Here is a 22,523-nt window from a genome sequence, read left to right on the forward strand (position 1 = left end):
TGTGTATGTATGTGCATATTGTCGCCGAATGGCTTCGACGGCCCATGGCACTTACTAGCCTTATAATAGCCCTGAAAAGGGCCGTTTTTGTCATCAATTGGCTTCGACAGCTCGATGTAATTACTAACCTTATAGTAGCCCTGAGAAGGGCTGTATTCATCAAATGGCTTCAACGGCTCGTAATTCATAACCTTGTGCTGGCCCTGAAAAGGGCCGTTTCTTGTGTTAGCTCTGAGAAGAGCTGTTGGGCCTGGAAGCTGGTCTCCGGTGAAGTCAGGGAGTTGCAGCTTGTCCATTGAAGTCAGACCGGGCTTTCCCTCAGTGTCAGTCGGGTCCCCGCTACAGCATGGCAGTGGTGGCTCCCCAGAGCCCTACAGTGCCGGATTGGCGTTGGTCAGGGCAATTGAAGCCCAGCAAGCTGGAGCGGGAAAGTACCGTACGCGTCCAGTGGCTCCCTTGGCAGGATGGCCAAGGAACTTCTTCTGCCTTCTTTCATCTTCTACTTGTTGGTTTTCTCCAGGTGTTGGTCGACGATGAATTGAAAATTCACTCTTGTGCGTGCTCTTTTATTGAAGCCTGAGAGTGGTGGGGCTGCAGCACCGCTATGGTGGGAGAACTGCGCGGTGGGAGTGATGCTTGTATCAGTACATACGTACGCTGTGTGCCAGCTCACATTGATGCTACCGTGTTCGCCCGCCAGTATTAAATTAGGCATATATCTAGTAACAGTATATAGGGCTGATTTTGAATTTTGCTTAATATCTTCTGACTGCAGACTGATTCTGATGAATTCTGCCACAACGATTTCTGCGTATGAGAAATTTATATCTTTAATTTTAATAATAATCGGTAAAGAGGACAGGGAGGTCTAAGAGGAGGGACTGGAGGGAGGGTTTTGTTGTTTCTGGCCTTAAAATAGCATTCATATCCTAATTAGATGGTTCTGTTACACCAATATATCACTTTCGTTATGTATTTGGGCATTTTCATTCAGGGGTATGTAATAATAAGCTTAACATTTTTTTGTTATTTTTGTTAATTATCATTCTGTTTTGGAGAAAATTGGTTTATTAATTTGTTCCCACTCCTCAAAATTGAATAAAAATCTTTTGTTAAACAAATTATAGCTACATCACTAAAACCGGAAAGAGTACTTAACATGCCCTGCATCTGTAAAAAAAGTTCATTTATTCTTCAAGAGATATTAAAAAGTTATAAAGCAACAGTTTCACTTGTCTGTGGATATGTTAACTGTTACGTCTTGAACAATTGTTTTAACCGATTTTTATAATTTTTTTGTTTTAACTGATTTAGTCTTTTTAATAAATTTATAAAAGTACCTGAAAAAAGATATTAATAATTAATCTCCTTTAGTTTCTACAAAGATAAATGCATTGAAGGTGATAGTTCATGTGTTCTCTTACAGTGTTTTCTTGTTTAAATGTTTAAGTATTTGTAATATTAAATAAATTGATAGAAATAAAACAGAAAATGTTCAAATATTTTGTAATTAAGCTTTTAGATAAATTAATACTTTATATCTTATAAAACCTGTTAACAATATTTCATATGTGTATTACTTTTTAATAAAATGATAGTTTTCCTCTCCTTTCTTTTTATTTCTTTATTCGAAATAGTAGATATTTTTTCATTTAATAACGTACATTATTTTACAACAATTTTTTTAATTATACGTGGATTAATCTCTGACCTGACCTGAACAGATCAATCGCTTTGAATTATTTAACTTTTTATAATTAAGTGTAACGTAAACATGAAGGATTATATTTGTTAGTATTTCAAAAAAAGAAAGTTGTTCCTATTTCACCTGTATGTATTTATGTATTACAGCCTGGTTAACTAAAGAAGATATCCGAGTTTAAGCTTTTATAAAATTGTGTTACTAATATATAAAAAAAACTATACTGAAAAGAAGCCTGTTCTGTTTACATATTTTTATTAAGAACTTACAGCTAAAATTTGTTAAAAAATGAGTTTATATTTTTACTTTCATCAAATTCCAGTTATTTTTGGATGTTATCTCTGAGACATTAGGCATTAAAAAAGTTCTTTGTTTTCAGTAATTATATCAATTTTTTTTTTTTTTTTATAGTAGTATATAGTTATGTTTCAGAGAGATTAGGGATTATGACCCAAAAACCAACATGATTAAAAGAAGTTAACAAACGGTAATAAAATGAAAATACTAACCGAATTTAAATACCTTAGAGAAATAATAAACAACCGAAACAAAAAAAACCTCAATCCACATAAGAAGCTCAAATCAGTCCACAAAAGCTCAAAAATTAACCTGGTACACTTATAATAAAAAATTCCTATCGATAAAACAAAAATAAGACTAACACAGTTATAAAACCAGAAACCACTTATGCAGCAGAAACACTCTTCCACCTGAATGAACAATCAAAGACAGACAGACTCCAGAAAATTGAAAGAAGAATTGGAAGAACCTGCGTCGATAAAAAGTTCCAGAAAGACGAGCAATGATGGATTATGTCTAACAAAGATTAGAATAAAGGATTAGAATCCATCTTACTCATATGGCATGATATCATCACTGAAACCATGCGTAAGAGGAGACCAGGATTCTTTGGACATATCATGAGGATGCAAGATTCAAGACTTCCTGAAACACCCAGTACAATACAATCTCGACTTGAAAAACACCAAGACAGTATGCAATTTGATCGGAGAAATAAGAGAGAATCTAAAAAAAATTGGCCTTACATCAGAAGACACCACAGATAAGATAAAATTAAACAAGGAAATCAAGAACAAAACACTCAAGAAAAATACTCATAACATGAACACTTTCAACACTAGATAGGGCACAAAGATTGGAACGTATGATTACCGGGAGGACCGCAAGTGCCTAATAGTGTCATTGAAGAGACTTGGGTAATGAAATGACTAAAGTGATCCTATGCGGTCATAAAAGATAATAATATAATTATATAACAGAAATTAAAAATAAATGTTGTTTCTGTTTACTAACTTTGATAAATACTTGAAGAGTAAGTACAAAATTAATGAAACCAAAGATTTATTTTAAAAAAGTCCAGTTTATGTTGTGCTGGTGTAGCGTACTTTTATAGTTCCAGGTTCCATATTTCCAGAAGGAAATATAGGATGGCCCTTGAAAAAGTAACCGTACCAGAATATGGAATATTGAAAAGAACATTAACATCATGATTTTGATTGTACGCTGGACATTGGCAAGAAAAATGGAGTAAAGGAATTGACATACATTTCTGTGTAAGAACTCCCCTTCTGTAAGTCATGTGATCATCCCTCCCTCTTCTCCTTTCGGTATTCCGACTGTCAGTTGTCTGCTGAGATCGAGAAAGCGAGGTGTATTGATTGTATTTTGCATGTATTATTGATTTATTCAATACCAGAGCGAGTGAATGTCATAGATAAGAACTGTTTCTTTGAAGGAAACAGTGGAATTATACTGTAAAGCGTTTCCTAATCATTTTGTCCCAACTAAACGCAGCATTCAGCAGTCTATAAAGAAATGAATGCACCAAAGAACAAGGCGCCAACTGTCTGCATTCCTGAACTTTGTGCACACGTTTACGAAGTGATGCTTCATAGACCTTGGAAGTCTACCAGAAAATTATTGCAACAGGTCAGGGTGAGTAGAAGAAACTGCAGATGTGTCCTGAAGAGTTGGAAATTGAAACTTTACCGCATCACAGTTATATGACAATTGAAGGAACCGGATAAGGGCAAAGTGTGACTTTTTTTGCTGATTGTTGAATACGGTTGCAGATGGTCAATCGGACCTGTTTATGTTTATCATGCCAGACGAGGCATGGTTTTATTCATCAGAAAATTAATATCTAATACACGAGATACTCTTACATGATTATTAGATAATCTATCTCAATAGACTATTAGACACATCTGAGAGGTCACTTGCTCGTGATCATGAACTGTTTACTATTGAGTGAGCGAACAGTTAGTAGAGGCTTATGGGTGCCATGATCACCCGACTTGTCAACATGTGACTTATTTCTGGGGAATGTTGAAAGTTTGAAAGGTTAGGTGTATCAAAACAATCCACATATAGTCGATGAACTGAAGGAGAATATCAGGACATGCATTAGCAGTATTATCGTGGTGGAATTGACACAGGTATACCTGCATTTGTTAAATTGTGCACGTAAGTGTTTAACTGTTAGTAGAGATCATTTTCAACATATACTCTGAAGATTAGTACAGGCATGTTAGTTCTTAATATTAATTTTATAGAGGTTGCTGTAGACATTTTCATGGCGCACTCTATATGCGTTATTTTGCTGAAATTAGAGCTCAGAAGATTGCATATACTAGAAAAAAAGAACAGAAAAACGTGTTTTTCTGTAGTTTACGTGAATGCCTTATTTTTTCTATTTAAAGAAATTTTTAATAAAATAATGTAAAGCAGAACAGGTTTTATTTTAGAGTACACCATGTTTTAAGTGTTAGTTGCAAATTTATAATAGCTTAAACTCAGATTTTTTTTTGTTAGCAGACTGTTATACATACAAGGTATACAAAAAAGAATATCTCTTAAATGCACTTAAAGAATTGAATAAAAAAAAAATGCTCACTGGTTTTCTATAAAAATCTGAAAACTTGTATGGAAAACCAGTGAGCACCTTTTTTGTATGCGAGCACCTTTTGTCACACACAACACATCCAACCAATAGGAAAGTTTATTCCATACTTTAACCAACATGTCTGGAGTAATGAAAGTGATAGCTGCTCAGCCTGTGTTTTAAATCAACTATATTAGTATGTAGCAAAGCCATATACACAAGATCTATTATAAAAGACAAAGGAAAATATTATGTGGAGTCAGATCGAGTGACCTTGTAGGCATTGCAAACAAGCGAGAGGCATTTGAAACAAGCTGTTTAATCAAGTCCAGATAAACCGATCCAGCAGTTGAGGAAAACATCATTCAACTGATCCCATACAGAGTTACGCTTATCTTAATTGTCAAATAAAATAACTCATATTGCAGTTGAAAAAAAAATGTATATGCAGTATATCTTAATAAGCAGCTCCTGTTATGCTTGCCTCAATGAAAAAAAAAATTGTCTGTAAACTTGCTTTAGGATATTTCACAGAAAACATTTAATTTTAAGGAATCCCTTTAACATTGAAAATATTCATGGGGATTTTCAGACCCCCAAATATGGACACTAAAATTAAATTGTGACATCATTAGAACAAACTATCAAGAAAGTCATCGTCTTCATCCTGCTACATTTCACAGTGTAGTCTGTAGGCTTTAAAGCCTGTAGCAGTTGTAAACATTTATGTAAGATTATGTAACATTATTAACATTTATGTAAGCATTCCACTCTGTCATCACCAGCATTGCCAGTTTGTGGCTTGCCTTCCTAACAGATGTTTTAGGAGTACATAAGAATGACTCCTTGGAATGTTCAACATTTTCTTCATATATCCTTGGCCATCCCATACTCTTCCCTTTACAGAGACCGAGACTTCTGGGCGTTTCAGACTAATTTTCCATCGACAAATTTGTTGTTGTCACTTGAAGGATTACAATTAAACTGTCTACATAACACAAGTTGAAGTGTAAATACAAATTCACATTTAACTAACTGCAAAACACAAATTTTCATACTTTTTTTTTAGAGAAATTTCTTTATTCAATAAAGGGTTTCTCCCAGAAAACATCATAATGCAAGAAATATAAAATTCACAATTTTAATTCAAAAAATTATATTTCCTTGCAGACAGTTAAAAGATGTATTTTTATTTTTTTGCATTACTTAGTAATTGTGTGATATTTTTTAATGATGTGTAGCCTGAATTAATTGTTATTTTGAAATTATTTACACGTGAAACTATTGTATGTACTCACATATTCTGATGATTTCACCCAATACCCAGTAGCAGTATCTATGTAATTTCTCTGCATTCCATCTCATACTTATATGAAGATGCTGTTTTCTTAGCTTTTGTGCTTCCTTTTCCTTTTTATAAACTAATTTATTTGTTGAAGGAGTTTTTTTGAACAATTCATATTTCAATTTAAAAAAAAAATAAAATAAATTTTACAGAAGCAGTAAAATAACTAAAAAAATATATTACTTGAAATGTAAACTTTTTTAAGTTCATACCAAAGTATTGTCGAGTTATTTTTTATTTGACTCGAACCTCAAAAAGTTAAATTTTAAAGAAAAATTAATAATATTATTTTTCCTTTTCTTTTTTATATTTAAGTTTATTTTATTATTTTTCTCATGATTATGAAATTTTTATCGGATAAACAGTTGTAGTATTTAATTTTTTTTTTAGAATTTTAATTTATTTGTTACGTTACATTTTTTTAGATCAATGTGTACATATTGGTAAAGACACTGAAGAAAATGTTAAAGATAATGACAGTGATGAGGAAGGTGAAGGTTTATTTAAAATAGTTAAACAGAGAGAAACACAAAAAATAATGGAAAAAGATGTAATGAATTCTGAAGATGTAACAACAAGATTCTCAGTGTTCTGTAAAAACCTTTGGTCATCATCTGAGGTAATGAATTATATATTAAAATTGTTCTGTTCTCTTTATATTTGTTTATTTAAGAGTTTTATACTTCTTCCAGGTTTATTTTGTTTTGTGATGATTCTAATTTGCTGTAATGTCTCCTCATCTTTTTTTGCAACAGGCAAAGCTGTATTAATTTCATTATTTTAGTTACTTATAGCCTGGAAAAAAATACTTAAAAATTTTTTGCATTAGATAAATGGTTTAGATTACAGTTGTAAATTTGTCAAAGACTTATCCGAAAATTAAGATTTTTTAGGAGTTAAAATTTTTTTTTTAGTTTTTCTTAAGTTTTTAATAATTAAAACTGAAATTTATTATTTCCTGCAGGTTTGTAATAATATAAAAGATTGTTTTGTAACGGGTAAATGGAAAAAAACTGAAGATGCATTTAGATTAAAACAGAATGAAAATGGCATGGCTTATGATTATGATGATGATATGTACGATGGTGATTTTGAAGATTTTGAAACCGGGGAAGTACATAAAGCAAAAGAAAAGAAATTAGAAGAAGGTATATTAGTGTTTTAGTCCTATTAAATTTTTCTTATGTCTAAGTTGTTGAATTTTTTTCTTTTATATTATAAGAAAATCTCATCTGCATGCTTATATTATGTTTGTGAGTGCTTATATTATATGTTTACTCTGTTTGGAAATGTTTAATCAGGTTGTGGATATATTATTTGGATTTGTTATTATTCTTTCCTGAGTTAATCCAGTGTTATGCATCAGTTCCAAAGTAGCATATGCAGTGCTATTTCCTCCCTCCCATGACAAATTTGCATTTCAGGTTGAGTTATTCTGCAGAGGCGCTTTTGTATAATTAATTTTACTTTTATTGTAAGTGATGTTTATGCAGTCTCCTGATATCATTGTATCTAAACCTCTCCATCTATTTCTTACATCAGCACTTTTTACCAGACATATAACATGTTTTGGTAGTTTGTGTGTACCCAAGTGACTGCAGAACAGCTGCTCTGATAATCATAAAATAGATATCGATCGAAGAACAGAACTTATTTCAGTTATGTGAGTGACAGTGATTAGAAGACATTTTGATGAACAAGAAGGGCATATGACAGTTGCCACTTCCGCTAAGGTAAAAAAGTAAAATTATTGAAATTCATTAAATAAGTATATAATACCAAATTAAGGATAACTATTCACGGTGAGATATTAGCGTATGTATTATTCTATTTGCTATAGCGTTATATTTTTAATAAAGGAAATATACTGTATAATTGGAATTAACTATAAGTTTACTGTTACTGTATCTGCTACTAACTTTATTGATTATTGCAAAAGTTATCTTCTTGTCTCCTTTTTATTTAAAATTATATACATCAATTTATATTTAATATTTTACTTAAGTCTTACTTTTAATAGCACCTTGGAATACTATTTTTTATTAATTGTCTGTATTTTACTCTGTGTTTTCTTTTTAGGTTATGATGATAATGATTTAAAAAAAGAGGAACTGACTGAAAAAGAACGTTTCGAAAAAAAGAAGAAATTAAAAGAAAGATTTAATATGGAATATGATGATAAAGAAGGTGGAGAAAATTCATATTATGATGAACTAAAACAGGAAGCTACTAAACAAGCTGAAGTATACAAATTTTCTTTTTTTTTTGCTTTACACAAATTATGTGCTGTTTATACTTAATTTTTTATATGTGAATATTTATAATTGTTATTACTCTACAATCTTTTGTATTTTCTTATGTAGTTTTTAAAATTATAATTAATTTTTTTTATTATGAAAACTGTAAATAGGATTTTACAACATTGTTTCAGTAAAAATACTTCTAATTGTGAATATGAACTTGTTTATTAGTGCAACATGCAAAAGTGGGTCGACCATTTTTAATTAAAATTAGAGTATAGTAAATCAAAAACAACTTTTATGTGTTACCTTTTTTTATAAATTTACTCACTAAATTTCTTAAGCCCCAATTTTTACTCATGAAGGTTGATGGTTCAAGTTAAGCATTAAAAATAAATATAAAATGTTGATTTAATCTACGTGTAAAATAGTTACACAAGAAATACTGGATGGTTACAATTATGGTACAGTAATTATGGGTTGATTTATTTTTTCTTGGCTTTGCATAACAAATTAAACATGTAATGCAAAATATTGTTGTTAGAATGAAAACATTATTATATAAAATAAGTAATATTTGTTATTCAAATAAGAAATTTATTAATTTGTTTATGAAATGTGGTTTTTATTTATAGTTAAATCGTACACAATTTGAAGGACTTGATGAAGCTTTGAGAATTCAGCTTGAAGGTTTCAGAGCAGGTTTATATGTTCGTATTGAATTTGATTCAGTACCTTGTGAATTGGTTAATAATTTTGATCCTGCATATCCAATAATTGTTGGAAGCTTACAACCTGGAGAAGAAAATATTGGATTTTTAAAAGTATGTTTGTTTGTATAGCATTCTATTAACATTAATTTTTCAGTAATTATGTTTTTATTAGTCATAGCATAATCCACACAATTTTGCAATCCTGTTTAAATAATAGAATTTTGTGATACGATTAATTAAAAAAATAAAAATATATCAAGTGTCCAATACCACCCACCCACCTCTTTTAAACTGACAAAAACTATTTTTTCTAAAATCTTACGGCTCCATGTTAAGTAAATTGGGTATTTCTTGAATTCTGATAATATCAACTTCCAATTCTCACCAGAAGTGAGTTATCTAGACCAGAAGTTCATTTTTTTAAAACAGAACATGCATATTCTGACCATGGATTTGGATTCTACATTGGAAGATACGTAAGTTTTGTCTGAAACATTTTTTATCAAAATGTGATTTTTACTTTGAATGACTTTTGAAGTTGGCCTCGTGCCATTTCACTAAGAGAGTTTTTTCAACTTTTTAAAACAAATTTTTAGGATAACAGCAGTGATGTCTAACGTTAAACTGAAATCATCCTTTTGAATAGCGATATTTTCAACTTCCAGTTCCTACCAGAAATGGTTTGTCAAGACAGGAAGTTTATTTTTGGCAGGTTCATTTTAAGGTAGTTTATTTGTTATGTGATTTGATACATCATAATTTATTCATTTTTCATGTTAATCCCTTCCTTATCTGCTATTTCTTTCTAATTTTGGGTATGCAGTTGTAAGTTGTTCCCAGCTAAAGATGATCAGGCCTAAGATTTCATGCATTTTTAATATAATATAGAGGGCTACCTGTGAAGCAACCTCAGTATACTGTTTTTTATTCAGAGGTTTCATAATATGTGCAGCAGCTGAAGCACCTGTCAGATAAACCCAGTTATCGTGTTCCATGCTAGAATACAATATCTGTTTCTACATAAATGCTTCCATAACAGAAAAAATATAGATTAGCTTCTTAATTTACATTATTCTAATATTCTTATGGCTGTACTCAAGTAAAGCTTTCAGGTGGTTCTACTCAAGGTGCCTTAAGGTGAAGAAGATATTTTTTCTAATTAACAGATTATTCACTAAATTAATCAAAATAATCAAACAGATTTGATTCTGTAAACAAATACTACAGAAATTAAATATGTATTACAGTAGTTAAATATGTATTTTAATAAAAACGTAAACAGACGATTCATTAATTGGGCATACTATACAAGTGTGGTTTTTGTATGGACAGTTAACGAATGTTCAGAGTGTGATGGTGAGTACACTCTAGAGAATGGTACTACATACTGAACATTGTTTAATAGAAAATCTAACTCATGTCAGTAGGTTTATATATTTTTATTATGTATATAAATATACAAGGGTATTTCACAAAGTTCTTGTGGGACTTTAATAACCTATTCTACTCGTGAAAATAATGGAAAAAGTTCATATAAACATATGTTCTAAAATTCTTTGTTTGCGAGTTACAACTAATGAAAGATTTCTCTTGGAATTCAGCTATCCCCAATGAAATGAGATCGTACTGAAGTTTTTAGGACCTAATTAAGGGCCAGAATTAGAGATTTCTTATGATTTTTGACCTAAAAATAAAATAAAATAGGTCCCAGAATTGTACTGCAATAGTCTTTGAGAAATCTGGAATGAAAACCGATAAATTGAAATAAAAAACCCTGCTTTTTTATGTTTGACATAACTTTGTTAAATGGGTAATAAGCATATAAAATGTTAAAAAAAAAAAACTTAGAAAATTTAACTCTGAACAAAATGGTGTAAGATAGTTGAATGAAACAAAGAAAAGTTAGAAAATTTGAATTTGAATTTTCTTTAGAAACAAGTATACTAAATCAAAGTGCATTATACATACCGGTTTATAATAAATGTTCAAACATGAATCTGCCATTTTCAATACATTTCTTGGCATGCTCTGTACTGCTTTTCCTTGCTTTTTTTAGTTTTTCAGGGCTGTCCGTAAGTCACTCAGCCACATCAATAACACAGAAAATTAATTACTTTTACTGGGTCTTTTTTCAGTAAATAATGAAGTTTAAGTAAATAAATAATAAACAATTGTGCAACATTTTAACTTCTGATAGTATTCTTTTTACTTAATCAGTATTTACTGAATACACGGAATATATATATTGTTATATATTTACTATTATTATATATTTGCTATTTACACAAAATTACTAGTTCTTTCCAGTAAATACTTTAAAAGGAGTGAATAAAAGTTTTCATTTACTTAAAATCATCAGTAATTACTGAAAGTTTTTCAATAATCTAAGACCCATACCGAAAGCTTCTACTGGACAAGAGAGATGACTGTTTTCATGAAAATACATAAACCTAAAAGCTTTAGGGAAAGTAAATCTTTAAGTGAAGACAGGTACAAGGAACCGGTTTTCGTTTTGACAAGACATATGTGGGACACTTAAGTAATTAGTTTTTACAAGAAACTAATGAAACAAGAGGAGAGGCTGTAAGTGTCCAGTAAAATGGAAATATTTTTTAGATACTTGTCTGATCTAGGGTTCCAAAATACTGTTGCTGAAGATTTCAGAATTAACAAAACTACATCAATAAAATGTGATGTTCTAGAGAAAGTTACTTTCAAAGCTGCTGTTCATTCTTCTAGATTAATTTTACCCAAACCATAAATGGAATTACAGAAGCTAGAGAAAAATGGAGTAACAAGTTCAAAATACAGAGCATAATCAGAGCAGTTGACTGCACTCATTTAGAGATAAAAAATTGAAAGCTTTTGGTGATTCTTACATCAAGATAAAGGGTTATATGAGCATTAACTTGCAGGTCACATGCAATGCGGAGAAGAAAATAACAAGCATCAAGCTGAGTGGCCCAGTAACACTCATGATAGCTGCATTTGGAAGCAGAGCAGTGTGTGTAAAGAAATAACCAAATTAAATGGTGCTCTCTGTTGTCAGATAGTGGGTATGCACCATACCCACTAGGTAAGGAGCTGCACCAGCTCCTTGGCTCCTAACACCATTTAGTCGACCACAGTCCAGTCCACAGGAGAAACAACTTTTATCTAACAGCATTTTAAAGAAAGGACTACAGCGGAAAGAGTGTTGGGTCAAATGAATATGTGATTTTCAATATTAGCCAATTTAATTAGAATGAAATTAGAGAAAGTGCCGAAGGTAGTTGTTACTTGCGCAATGTTGCTTAATATAGGAAAACCCTTCATATCCAATTTAATGTAAATGGAGAGAGATGTCAAGAATGAGGATGAAGAGGAAAAAGAAGCCATAATTGAAGAAGACGATATCAAAATCACAGATGTAGAGTTCCGATGAAGAGGACAGGAAAAGTGAATTGAAATTATGGCTATTTTGTTACAAATAATTTAAAAATTACTGTAAATGATTTCATATACTTGATGAACTTAAAAGTAGTAGTAGTAACTTTTGTTTGTCATGTATTTTTATGTAATTATTAATTAAGTTTACGTAATAGAAGATAAAAGGAGTAATAAAGGATACCGATAAAACACAAAATAAGAAAAAACAAATAAAAAAAAACCTTTTGGCACACCGAAGGCAGAGGTGCCAAAAAATATTTCCACCTTAAAGTTAAAAAAAATTTCAAATTTACTCAATACAACAATGGTCGCATGTGAAAAAAAGTTTCACATATTTAGCATATGATAAGCCCCATCTTCTTACAATTCCAACAATATTTTGATCATTCCTTGCTGTAAGGGTCGGTTGTATCAAAAATTGTTAAAGATAAAAGTTTTGGGTGATGTTTAGAGGACTAACAACCACCTTAAACCGATTCGATACTGTGCCTATTAAGGGAGGTATGATATTTTTTCTACCCCCTGGGCCAATGGTTGGTGATATCAAAAAACTTTACTTAGATAAGTTTTAGGCCCTTTCCAAAGAAAAGGTGTTTTCAAAGAAAAGTAAAGTAGGAACTTTAAAGGAATTCATATTTTACTTAATAAGAAAGTTTGATATTTTGTTTTTTCAAAAAAGTCCCCCCCTTCCCACCCCCATGGTCTGATTTTGCCTATTAACGAACTCAAACAAAATTTTGGGTTGTTATATTTTATATATTAATATATATTTATATATAAACTTTTTAACTGACAGTGGTTTTGGGGGTCTGAGAAATGTGAAATAAGAAGATATGTTGAAATTTTCCGGAAGTCGAATCATGGTACCCATTACAATAGGTAGCTTTCTTATGAAATCTACCTAAAATAGGTCAGTTCAACAGTCTGGTTAATCTGGTCACTAGTCAATCTTATTATGGATGGACCATTCCACATTAACCAGATGGTTGTTGACCGTCATAATTTTCTCTGTTTGTTTTTTAGTGATTTTATTATTTTTTTTTGTTGTATATTTTCTAATTTCAGGAAAGGTTTTAATGTGTTCTTTTATTTAATACAAAACAGTAAAATGCAGTAAGAAAAATTAGTTCCAAGACAAGATAGTCTGATAATGAAAAATTTTCATCTCCCTGTTTGGTGTGGGAGTGGGTTATTTCTTTTTGATTTCTAATTGTGTTTTGTAAAAGCCGCATTTTAATTTTTATGTTTCTTCTGTTTTCTGATCAAATCCAGCCCTCCCATAAGAACCAGTCACTGTAACTCAGTTGTGGAAAAGTAACTGATTCTTCAGTCTCATACCTATTTTTGTTCCTTTTCTGAATAGTTCTTTTCTTTTCTGAAGGTCGATTAATAACTTCAGTAGATGCGCTTAGTATGATTCGTCATTTACCACACCTGATTCATGATGTTTACATTATGTAACAATTCCAACAGCAAGCAGCACACCTGGCGCTTTACCTACAGTAGGGTTTTCATATTTTTCCAGTATCGATAAAATTTTTTCCGTGTTTTTATATTTATACTTTTGTTACCTGTTGTCTTTTTACCTATTTTCTTTTTTATTTTGCTTTTTAAGTTATTTATGATCCTCTTTATTTTTTCTGCGGGAATAGTTTTTCTAATACTTTTACATAATTACTTTTTATTTCGTTCAAAGTCTTTTCTTTGTTTAGAACTATTTTCACCGATAACAATCTGTTTAAAACAATTATGTTCTTCTTTAGCGCATTAACAAATGCAGCTGTATTACATTCTACTTTTGTTAATAATCCGTTAAATTGTGTTTCACTTTTGCTGTCGCTAGCATTTCTAGTTTTAAATATATGTCGATAAAGTATCATCAACATACCGCGTCCATGTAAAATCTTTATGCGTATGACAAAATTCTGTAAATATATTTCTAACATAACTGATAGTGGAAATCCCATAGGTAAGTAATTTTTTGTGTATATTTGTTATTAAATTTAACATATATTTCTTGTAATAGTGATAAACCTTTAATAAATTTTTAATTTATTTTTATATCTTTATGGTGTGGTCTACAGGTATGCTAGGATATATGTTAGTTATGTCCAGTGTCTTTATTTACATTTTAGCTATTTATTTATTAATTCGTAACAATTTTTTATATTAAATAAATGTATTAGGTAAATTCATTTTATTCCTAAGAATTTTGTCTTTTATTTTGGATATAATGTGACGGGGGTCAGATTTAAAATAAATTAAAAGTTCATGTGGGGATAGAAAAGTAGTTTAATGAAAAATTAAGTTTAAGATATGTCTTATCTCAATATTCTGTACTAGGTGATTTATTTAATAAAATCCAAATATACATTTAAACTATATATATATAATATAAATTAATAATCTTATATAAGAATATAAATATATATATATATCCATGATGTTTGGCAATGATAGTAATTATCAAATACAAACATTTGTATTAACAAACCGATTCAAGTTTTATAATAAAACATTTTTAATAATTTATTTCACAAAATTTTTACTAGTTTGAAACAGACTTCTGTTATTGGTGTTATTCTCACCTTTGCATCAAAACATCAAGTGATGTTTCGATTCTTTTTTTTACTTCCTTTTATGAAGTAAACGAAGTACTGTGATTGCAAAAAATTTCAGATTTCAACAGAAATATCCATTTTGACCATCTCTGAATCCGTTTTGACTAGTTTTGGCATGACGTCTGTATGTATCTTGCATAACTCAAAAACAATTAACCATAGGATTCTGAAATTTTAGATTTAGAGCTGTTGTAACATCTAGTTCTGCATCTCCACTTTTGATTGCAATCAACTGAACCAAAAGTGTCCAAAAAAAGCCCTAAATTCAACAAAAATTTTGATTTTGGACTTTTTCTTAACTGCAGTAATAAGCCCTCATTGAGTTCTTCAACGATATATCATAAGCAGCACTTATTTTCATCGGTTCCAGAGTTATAGCCAAATAAAATTTTAATTAATGCAATATTCGGATCTTACAAGGGGAAGGCACATCGGTTCGAATCAGACTTCATCTCCTTTTTTTTAAACCTTTTTTTTAGTTTAAATATATTGATTTATTAACCTCATAAATATATTAATTTATTATTGTAAAACATTTTTTACAATAAATAATAATTCCATAATAACAATAAAAAAATATCAGAAGTTATTTATGATATAAAATTTTATGTACTTCTCTTTTTTTTTTTAAATGTGTATATGTAGTTTAATATATGTAATGTCCACATCAGATTTTTTTTATAAAAAGGCAGACTTGTATTTAGGTTGTGGTCAAAAAGTATGTTAGATTAGATTTGAATTTTGTCTGTTAATTTATTATATCGTGTTTTTGTGCGATGAATTTTATTATTTTAATTATATTAGATTATTACAGTATGTACCTAGTCTACTTTTTTACTGTAAGTTTTATAATGGTTTTTTTTTTAAATTTATTATAGCGCTTATTGTTTTAATATAAATTACATCCTTAAAATGAAGTTTTTTGTTGTAACGTGGTACATAATGAGAAATTACATTAATAAAAAAATAATTATAAGGTTATTCCCCCAACCAAAATCTTGTGGAAAATTTTTTATCGATTGGTTATTATAAATATATTTTTAATTTTTTCTTGGTTGTTTTAATTTATTTTACAGGCTCGTATTAAAAAACACCGATGGTTTGAAAGAGTATTAAAGACAAATGATCCATTAATATTTTCATTAGGCTGGAGACGTTTTCAAACCCTTCCTGTGTATTCTAAATTAGAAGATAACTTACGACATAGGTAAATGTAGTTGTAAGATTAATAATAATTAAATTTATTTATCAAAAGCCTTTATAGTAATTTATTATTTATTGTTTTGATGTATACTAAGACTTGAGTTAGATTTTTATCAATTGAACCACATACTGTATATTTGTTATACAGGTGGACCATATTGGTGGGATACATTTAAAATGCATTTGTGAAGCACGTTGAACACAACATTTATTACCAACTATGTGGAACACATTGCCAAAGGACAGGAGTTTTGCACTGTGTTCAGTGTTTGAAGATTACATCCCATAGACGTGCATCACCATGATGAAAACATTCTTTAACCCTAACAATCATGTTCAGCGTAGTTTGGCTCAGGGTTTTGGCAGGGACGGCTGCTATCTCCTCTTGGATGCTGTCCTTCAGTTCATTGATAGTGAACAATTGGCTTTGTGGTGAACACCTTCTCCTTTAGATAACCTCACAGGAAATAGAAGATTACATCCCTTAGATGGGCACCACCATGATGAAAGCGTTCTTTAGCAACAATCATGTTCAGCATAGTTTGGTGCAGGGTTTCAGCAGGGATGGCTGTTATCTCCTCTTGGATGCTGTCCTTCAGTTCATTGATAGTGAACAATTGGCTTTGTGGTGAACACCTTCTCCTTTAGATAACCTCACAGGAAATAGAAGATTACATCCCTTAGATGGGCACCACCATGATGAAAGCGTTCTTTAGCAACAATCATGTTCAGCATAGTTTGGTGCAGGGTTTCAGCAGGGATGGCTGTTATCTTCCCTTGGATGCTGTCCTTCCTTTCATTGATAGTAGTGGGCTTTGTGGTGAACACCTTCTCCTTTAGATAACCCCACAGGAAATAGTTTGGTGGAGTTAGTTCGGGAGATCTGGATGGCCAGTGGACATCACGAATCTGGAGATGAGGCATCTTGGGAAGTGTCATTGACACTACTTCAGTATGACTGGTGGCACCTGCTGCAGTCCACTTGCAGGGTCTGCATCCACATGACCCTGAGGCCAAACCGTCTCATTTTGGGAATGAATAATGTTCAGTGTCATTATGTTCATTCTCAAAAAAATCGGGACCTATCACACAGGTATGACTCACTGCACACCACAATAACCTTGGCACTGTGCAATGTCATTTCATGCAACAGTTGTGGATTTTGTCTAGCCAAGAATCGATAGTTTTGTTTATTGACATAACCACTGAGGTGGAAATGAGCTTCGTCAGATGTGATAAGGTGTTGCACAAAATTATTACCTTTGCTGATTAGCCAATCACAGATTGTGGTTCGTTGAACCTTATCTTGGTTGACCGATTTATGCGCAATCTGTACCTAGCATGGATACAGTTGTAAGTCGTTTTTAAGGATTCGCCACACACTGGTATGTGGAATATGCACTTGATGACACAATTGCCAAGTTGATTTCTTTGGACTTTGGTTCATGGCGTTGGACACAGTTTCAATGTTATTGCACTATGCGATGATCAAGGTCTCCCAGGGCACTGTTTCTTGTTCGTGTTTGCAGTCTTGCGAAAGTTGTGAAGAGTATGCAGTATGACCTTTCAGGATGGTGCTACCCGTTTCTTAAATGATGTTACTGAAGAACGCCTCCACGACATATGAAATTTCAACGACGGTCCACATCATGATGATTCCCTATCACAATGAAAGAAACATGTATCAGTAACTCCCATCCTTACACTTCTTGTTAAGCTATTTGAAGAATATGCATGACTGTTATTCCTTGCAATATTCAAAATATAAATATGTTCCATCAATATGGCCCACCTGTATTAGCAAGGATATATATGTTAATAAATAAAACTACAAATATAATAATTGAAATTTTTAATTGAGAGGCATTTTTTAATTATTAGCACATTTTATGACTTATAATTTGCAATCATTTTAATATAAGAATAATATTTTCATAAAAAATCTTTTGCACTTGATTATCTTTATCTGATTGTGGAATAAAGTGACCTGTTTTTTTAATTTTAGAAAAAAACATTATATTAATTGTGCATGTACATATTGTGTGGGTGTATATATGTACACACTTCCACTCAAGGACCAGGAACAGTCAAGTATAAACCAGAATTTCTTTGTAGCAATGATATTCATGATTTCATGGTGTCATTACTATGTAGGTAGGCAACGGGGGGGTAACTAGACCTGCAATATGCAATCAGGCTCAAGTAATTTTACGTTGTGTATCAGTTATCTAACATCACGATGATACCAGTTAGTCTTTACTTTCATTCTGTTAGTCCTGTACAGAATCTAGTGACATTGTGCAGCATATTATTATTAAGTTTTAATAAAAATGTTAGCCAAGTGAAATTTTGGAAAGATTATGTGCACAATTTGGTGATGAGGATTAATCAAAAACAAAAGTGCTTGGATGGAATAAATTGTTGCTGGTAGTGGTAATAGCTTAACAAAATTTAATTCATGTGTCTACTAAAAAGTAACATAATGCCGATAAAATTTGTGAAATTACCTTATTGGAAGGTGACCAACCAGTAACAGTGGATGAAATTAGTGCAAAAACTGAAATAAACCAAAGAATATGCAATCCGCTTCTGTACTTCATGTTCTCTGCATTTTGAGTGCTGAAAAAAGTCCAAGTGAGGTGAAATTTGTTGGAGACTTTTGTCTTGGTATGAAGAAGAAGAGGTCATTTTTTAAGTTCATTCTTATATGTGATGAGATGTGAATGCACCACTACACCCCTGAAATGAAGCAGTCAAGTTCAAGGATGGAATTGCATTCATAAAATGAAACTACTCCAGTAAAGGCAAAAATAAGATTGTTGGTGGGCATGGCTCTTTTGATAGTTTTTTTTTTTTTCATTGTGTTGTTCAACTTTCTTCTAATTGAAGACAAGGTTAAGGCAACTTGCTGTTGTGGTCCAAAAGACATGATGTCCTTAATCTTTTATGTAATACTTTTTTATGACATTCCATACTCCTGTCAAAGCTTAAAATAAATTATAAACTGAGCCACTATTAAATATCCTTTTTATACTTTCAATTGTTCACCAAGCAACTCATTATTTTGAATCTCTAAAGGAAGCATTCGGGGGCAGTGTTTTTCCGATAACTAAGAGGTAGGAAGAATTTGTACTCTGGCTTCGAACATGTCCCAATACGTTTTATAAAAATGGAATCGAAAAACTACCAGTCCATTGGAAAAAGTGTGCAATTTAATTAAAAACAATATAAAAAAATTATGTTACCCTATTTGATGGTTAATTTATTAAAACAAATAGTGAAAAGTAAAAGACTGAATAGTATGTTTAAATGATCTTTAAAAAAATACACTCGTTAAGTTTTGTAGACATAACAATATTAAAAAGTAAGGTAAGATGACAATAGCCAAAACCATATTCAATGAACTGGATGCATTCTCTGCAAGTTGTCAGCAGCTATGTAGGCTCTGATGATCACAAAAGTCAGTGTTACTAAAAAAAATTATTTTTTAGAGAAAAAAATATTTTTTTTAAGGATGTCTTGTCAACTTCCCTTATAGAAATTCCTTACCTCCTTGGGTACATGGTACAAGATGTTCTACCAACTTGTTCAGATGATTTCAACCAACATTGTGAACATCATGTACCACAATCGTTTGGTTTGTAGCGTGGTCCCAATGATGTTCTTTGGGATCAAATTCTCTCCAGATCTCTGAAGTGCAGCAAAATCTCTTCTGCAGGAAGGGTTTGCGCTCCTGTGATCTTGGTTAGCTAGTTCAGAGGGTGATGTTGTAGGATAGGAAATGTGAAGATGTCCAAAGGAAGATTAAAGTGAAGGCGTTGGCTGAGTTATTGGTTTTTACTGATGTAGATGTCTATCAAGGCATTGGTGGCATCCCAACTGAGGCTTGGTGGGTGACTGTGAGATGTAATCAGTTACAGAGTTTGAAGACAACCTTCTGTAAAGCCCTTCAGGACTAGGATCAGAGGGGGTGGTGTGGCGGCCGGAATCGCCACAAGCTGTGTGTCTTCCCCTACAGGATTGGGATGTCCACACCCCTGGTATTTCACTGGAGGGGTAGGGTGGGATACCGTGGTACCAACCCTAAACGAAATAGGAGTCTGCCCACATCTACCAAAACTAAGACCACTTGGGCCTTCTCTAGCGAAAGCTGAATCCTGATCTCTTGCAGGTGTGAAACAATAATGTTTATCGTCTTGTATTCAGTGTCCATCACCACCAATTCTAGGTTCACAGATGAGTGCCAAGTCGTCTGTGAACCCATTAAGGGTTGCTCCAACAGGAAACATGACGGACAGGACTTCGTCACGTGCGATATAGTGTTGTGGGCCAGTCTTGGCCCCAATTCTGATTTCTGCAGAACACCACAATTCATTCTGATCGTACCTATCCCTCAGTGAAACTACCTGTTGCCAATCTTTTAGAGAGGTAATGCTGAATCCAGGAGATCCTGGTGAAGACCTTCAGCATGTAGGTATCCTTTGTGCTGGTCACCAGGTCAATGATGACTGTGTCCACCTCATGGAAGTTGCAAATGGATTGCTTTGTGAGATCAGACTTCTCTAAGCAAGTCACTGGCTAGCTCCTACAGAAAAGGCCTCAACCTCGTCATCTGCCACCCCCTGTAAAGTAAGGGAACGCATCTCTCTTGTCACTTTCCCTGCTTCCTGGTTGTCTGACTGGCAGCGATAGAAAAGTACCTAGTAATGTGGTTGTGAAGCAGAATTATCTGAAGTTTGTCCTTAGTATGCCACAGCCATTATGGAATAAAACATAAAGGGATTTCTTTGCAGTTCCAGGATAAAAATAAAATAAAAACCCAAAACATTGAGATGAAACAGAGAAACATCTTTATAAAGACAAGAAAAGTGTAGTAAATTTATTTTGATTAAGTGTGAAAATGTTGATGGATAAAAAATTGGCATAACTTCATAATTTTATGTTAATTTAGACTATTGACCATAGTTGGATGTAGTTTTATCTACTGACAAATGAATTTTTTAAATCCTGGCCTATATTTTTAATTTTCTGATGTGTTGAAGACAACAAAGCTGCTGTTGTATTCATGTACTAGTCATCATTGATCATTATTTACAATTCAAACTTCAAAATTATTGTTAGTTTTTATAATTTAACAGTTACTCAGTTAATGCTGTAAATTTATAATGATGTTGTGCATCAGTCATCATTAGCGACACCAGCGAAAGCAGGTGTTGTGGATTTACAATTTTTATAGTTGTGATAGCTAATTATTGACAGCTGAAGTTATTTTATTTATATTTTTCATAAGAAATGGGATTTCTCAGACATATCTTTCGTTAAATAAAAAAAAGGGCGTATCTTGAAAACGGTGTGCCCTAGGACACGGTTTTAACGCAATTTTGAAAGGCTTAACATGAAAGGGTGCTTTGCAATCACCTGGAACGATAGGTTCTAATCCCATGCGTCTAACGGCCACCGTTCTTGAGATACTAGCGCGAGTGAAATTCGTCCCCATGGAATTGCAGGACCAAAATATTTCATATAAAGTAATTTTTTAACAATAATCAGCAATCTTTATCGACAGTATTTTAATGTATATAAATTAGGTGTTGAAAATCTTCACATATGTTATTCAGACTCAATGAATATTATAATACGTTACAGTTACATTGAATTTAAACAATTATTTTCTTTTATTATTGTGAGCAATAGAGAGGGAGAATTATTGTGAATCACCGGCAGTTTTTTCTCCCGCCTCCCATCCTCTGTTACTACATATTATACTATGCACTCATATATGCATATATTCTCGCGCTATGCCTTTTTTGCTTGCATATATATATATGTAGCGTCTTGCGTTATGTTACAGATTTTGATTACGAGTCAGCAATTTTATTTCCCATGTTCCCATGTAATTTGTACATACAAAATATTCTGACACAACGCACCTGAAGAAGTTTTCACTTCAAAAAACTGGAATTTTGATGCTGATAATTGGATATAGTGTGTGTAGATACCATAACAAATTTTTCCGATTTTCTATTCGATGATTGTATTATACATAAAAAGTATTTTTTTAATTTTGAGGATATTATGAGAATATTAATCTGCTATCTGTAATGTATGAATCGTTTGCAATTTTGTTTTTCTGAAATAACTGGAACATCTGTGAAGTATCAACAACAATCTGTGAAGTATGAATTGTTTGTAACTTTTTATTTCTGGTTTTATCTCAAATCGAGAATTTTTTTTTAATGATTATTTTCTGTCAATATTTTGTTTTCGATCACAAGGTTTTTTTTTTTGTTACCTCTATATCTTTTGGAACGCAATTTCAATAATTCTTTTTATCTGGTTTTTTCATCGGACATGTCTGTTTCTGA

At 31.9% G+C, this 22,523-nt stretch overlaps 1 protein-coding gene across 1 annotated transcript in view; it reads left to right on the forward strand.

Annotated features, from left to right (window-relative positions):
• Positions 1 to 22,523, forward strand: part of LOC142330840 (ribosome biogenesis protein BMS1 homolog) — an 81,104-nt gene that overhangs the window by 41,807 nt on the left and 16,774 nt on the right. Inside the window, exons 10-14 of the mRNA XM_075376300.1 lie at positions 6,378 to 6,571; positions 6,917 to 7,100; positions 8,032 to 8,195; positions 8,828 to 9,016; positions 16,032 to 16,162. Coding sequence (XP_075232415.1) covers positions 6,378 to 6,571; positions 6,917 to 7,100; positions 8,032 to 8,195; positions 8,828 to 9,016; positions 16,032 to 16,162 — 862 coding nt within the window. The remainder of the gene's footprint in view (positions 1 to 6,377; positions 6,572 to 6,916; positions 7,101 to 8,031; positions 8,196 to 8,827; positions 9,017 to 16,031; positions 16,163 to 22,523) is intronic.

This window comes from Lycorma delicatula, chromosome 10 (genome assembly GCF_047948215.1).
Source record: "Lycorma delicatula isolate Av1 chromosome 10, ASM4794821v1, whole genome shotgun sequence".
Lineage (NCBI taxonomy): Eukaryota > Metazoa > Arthropoda > Insecta > Hemiptera > Fulgoridae > Lycorma > Lycorma delicatula.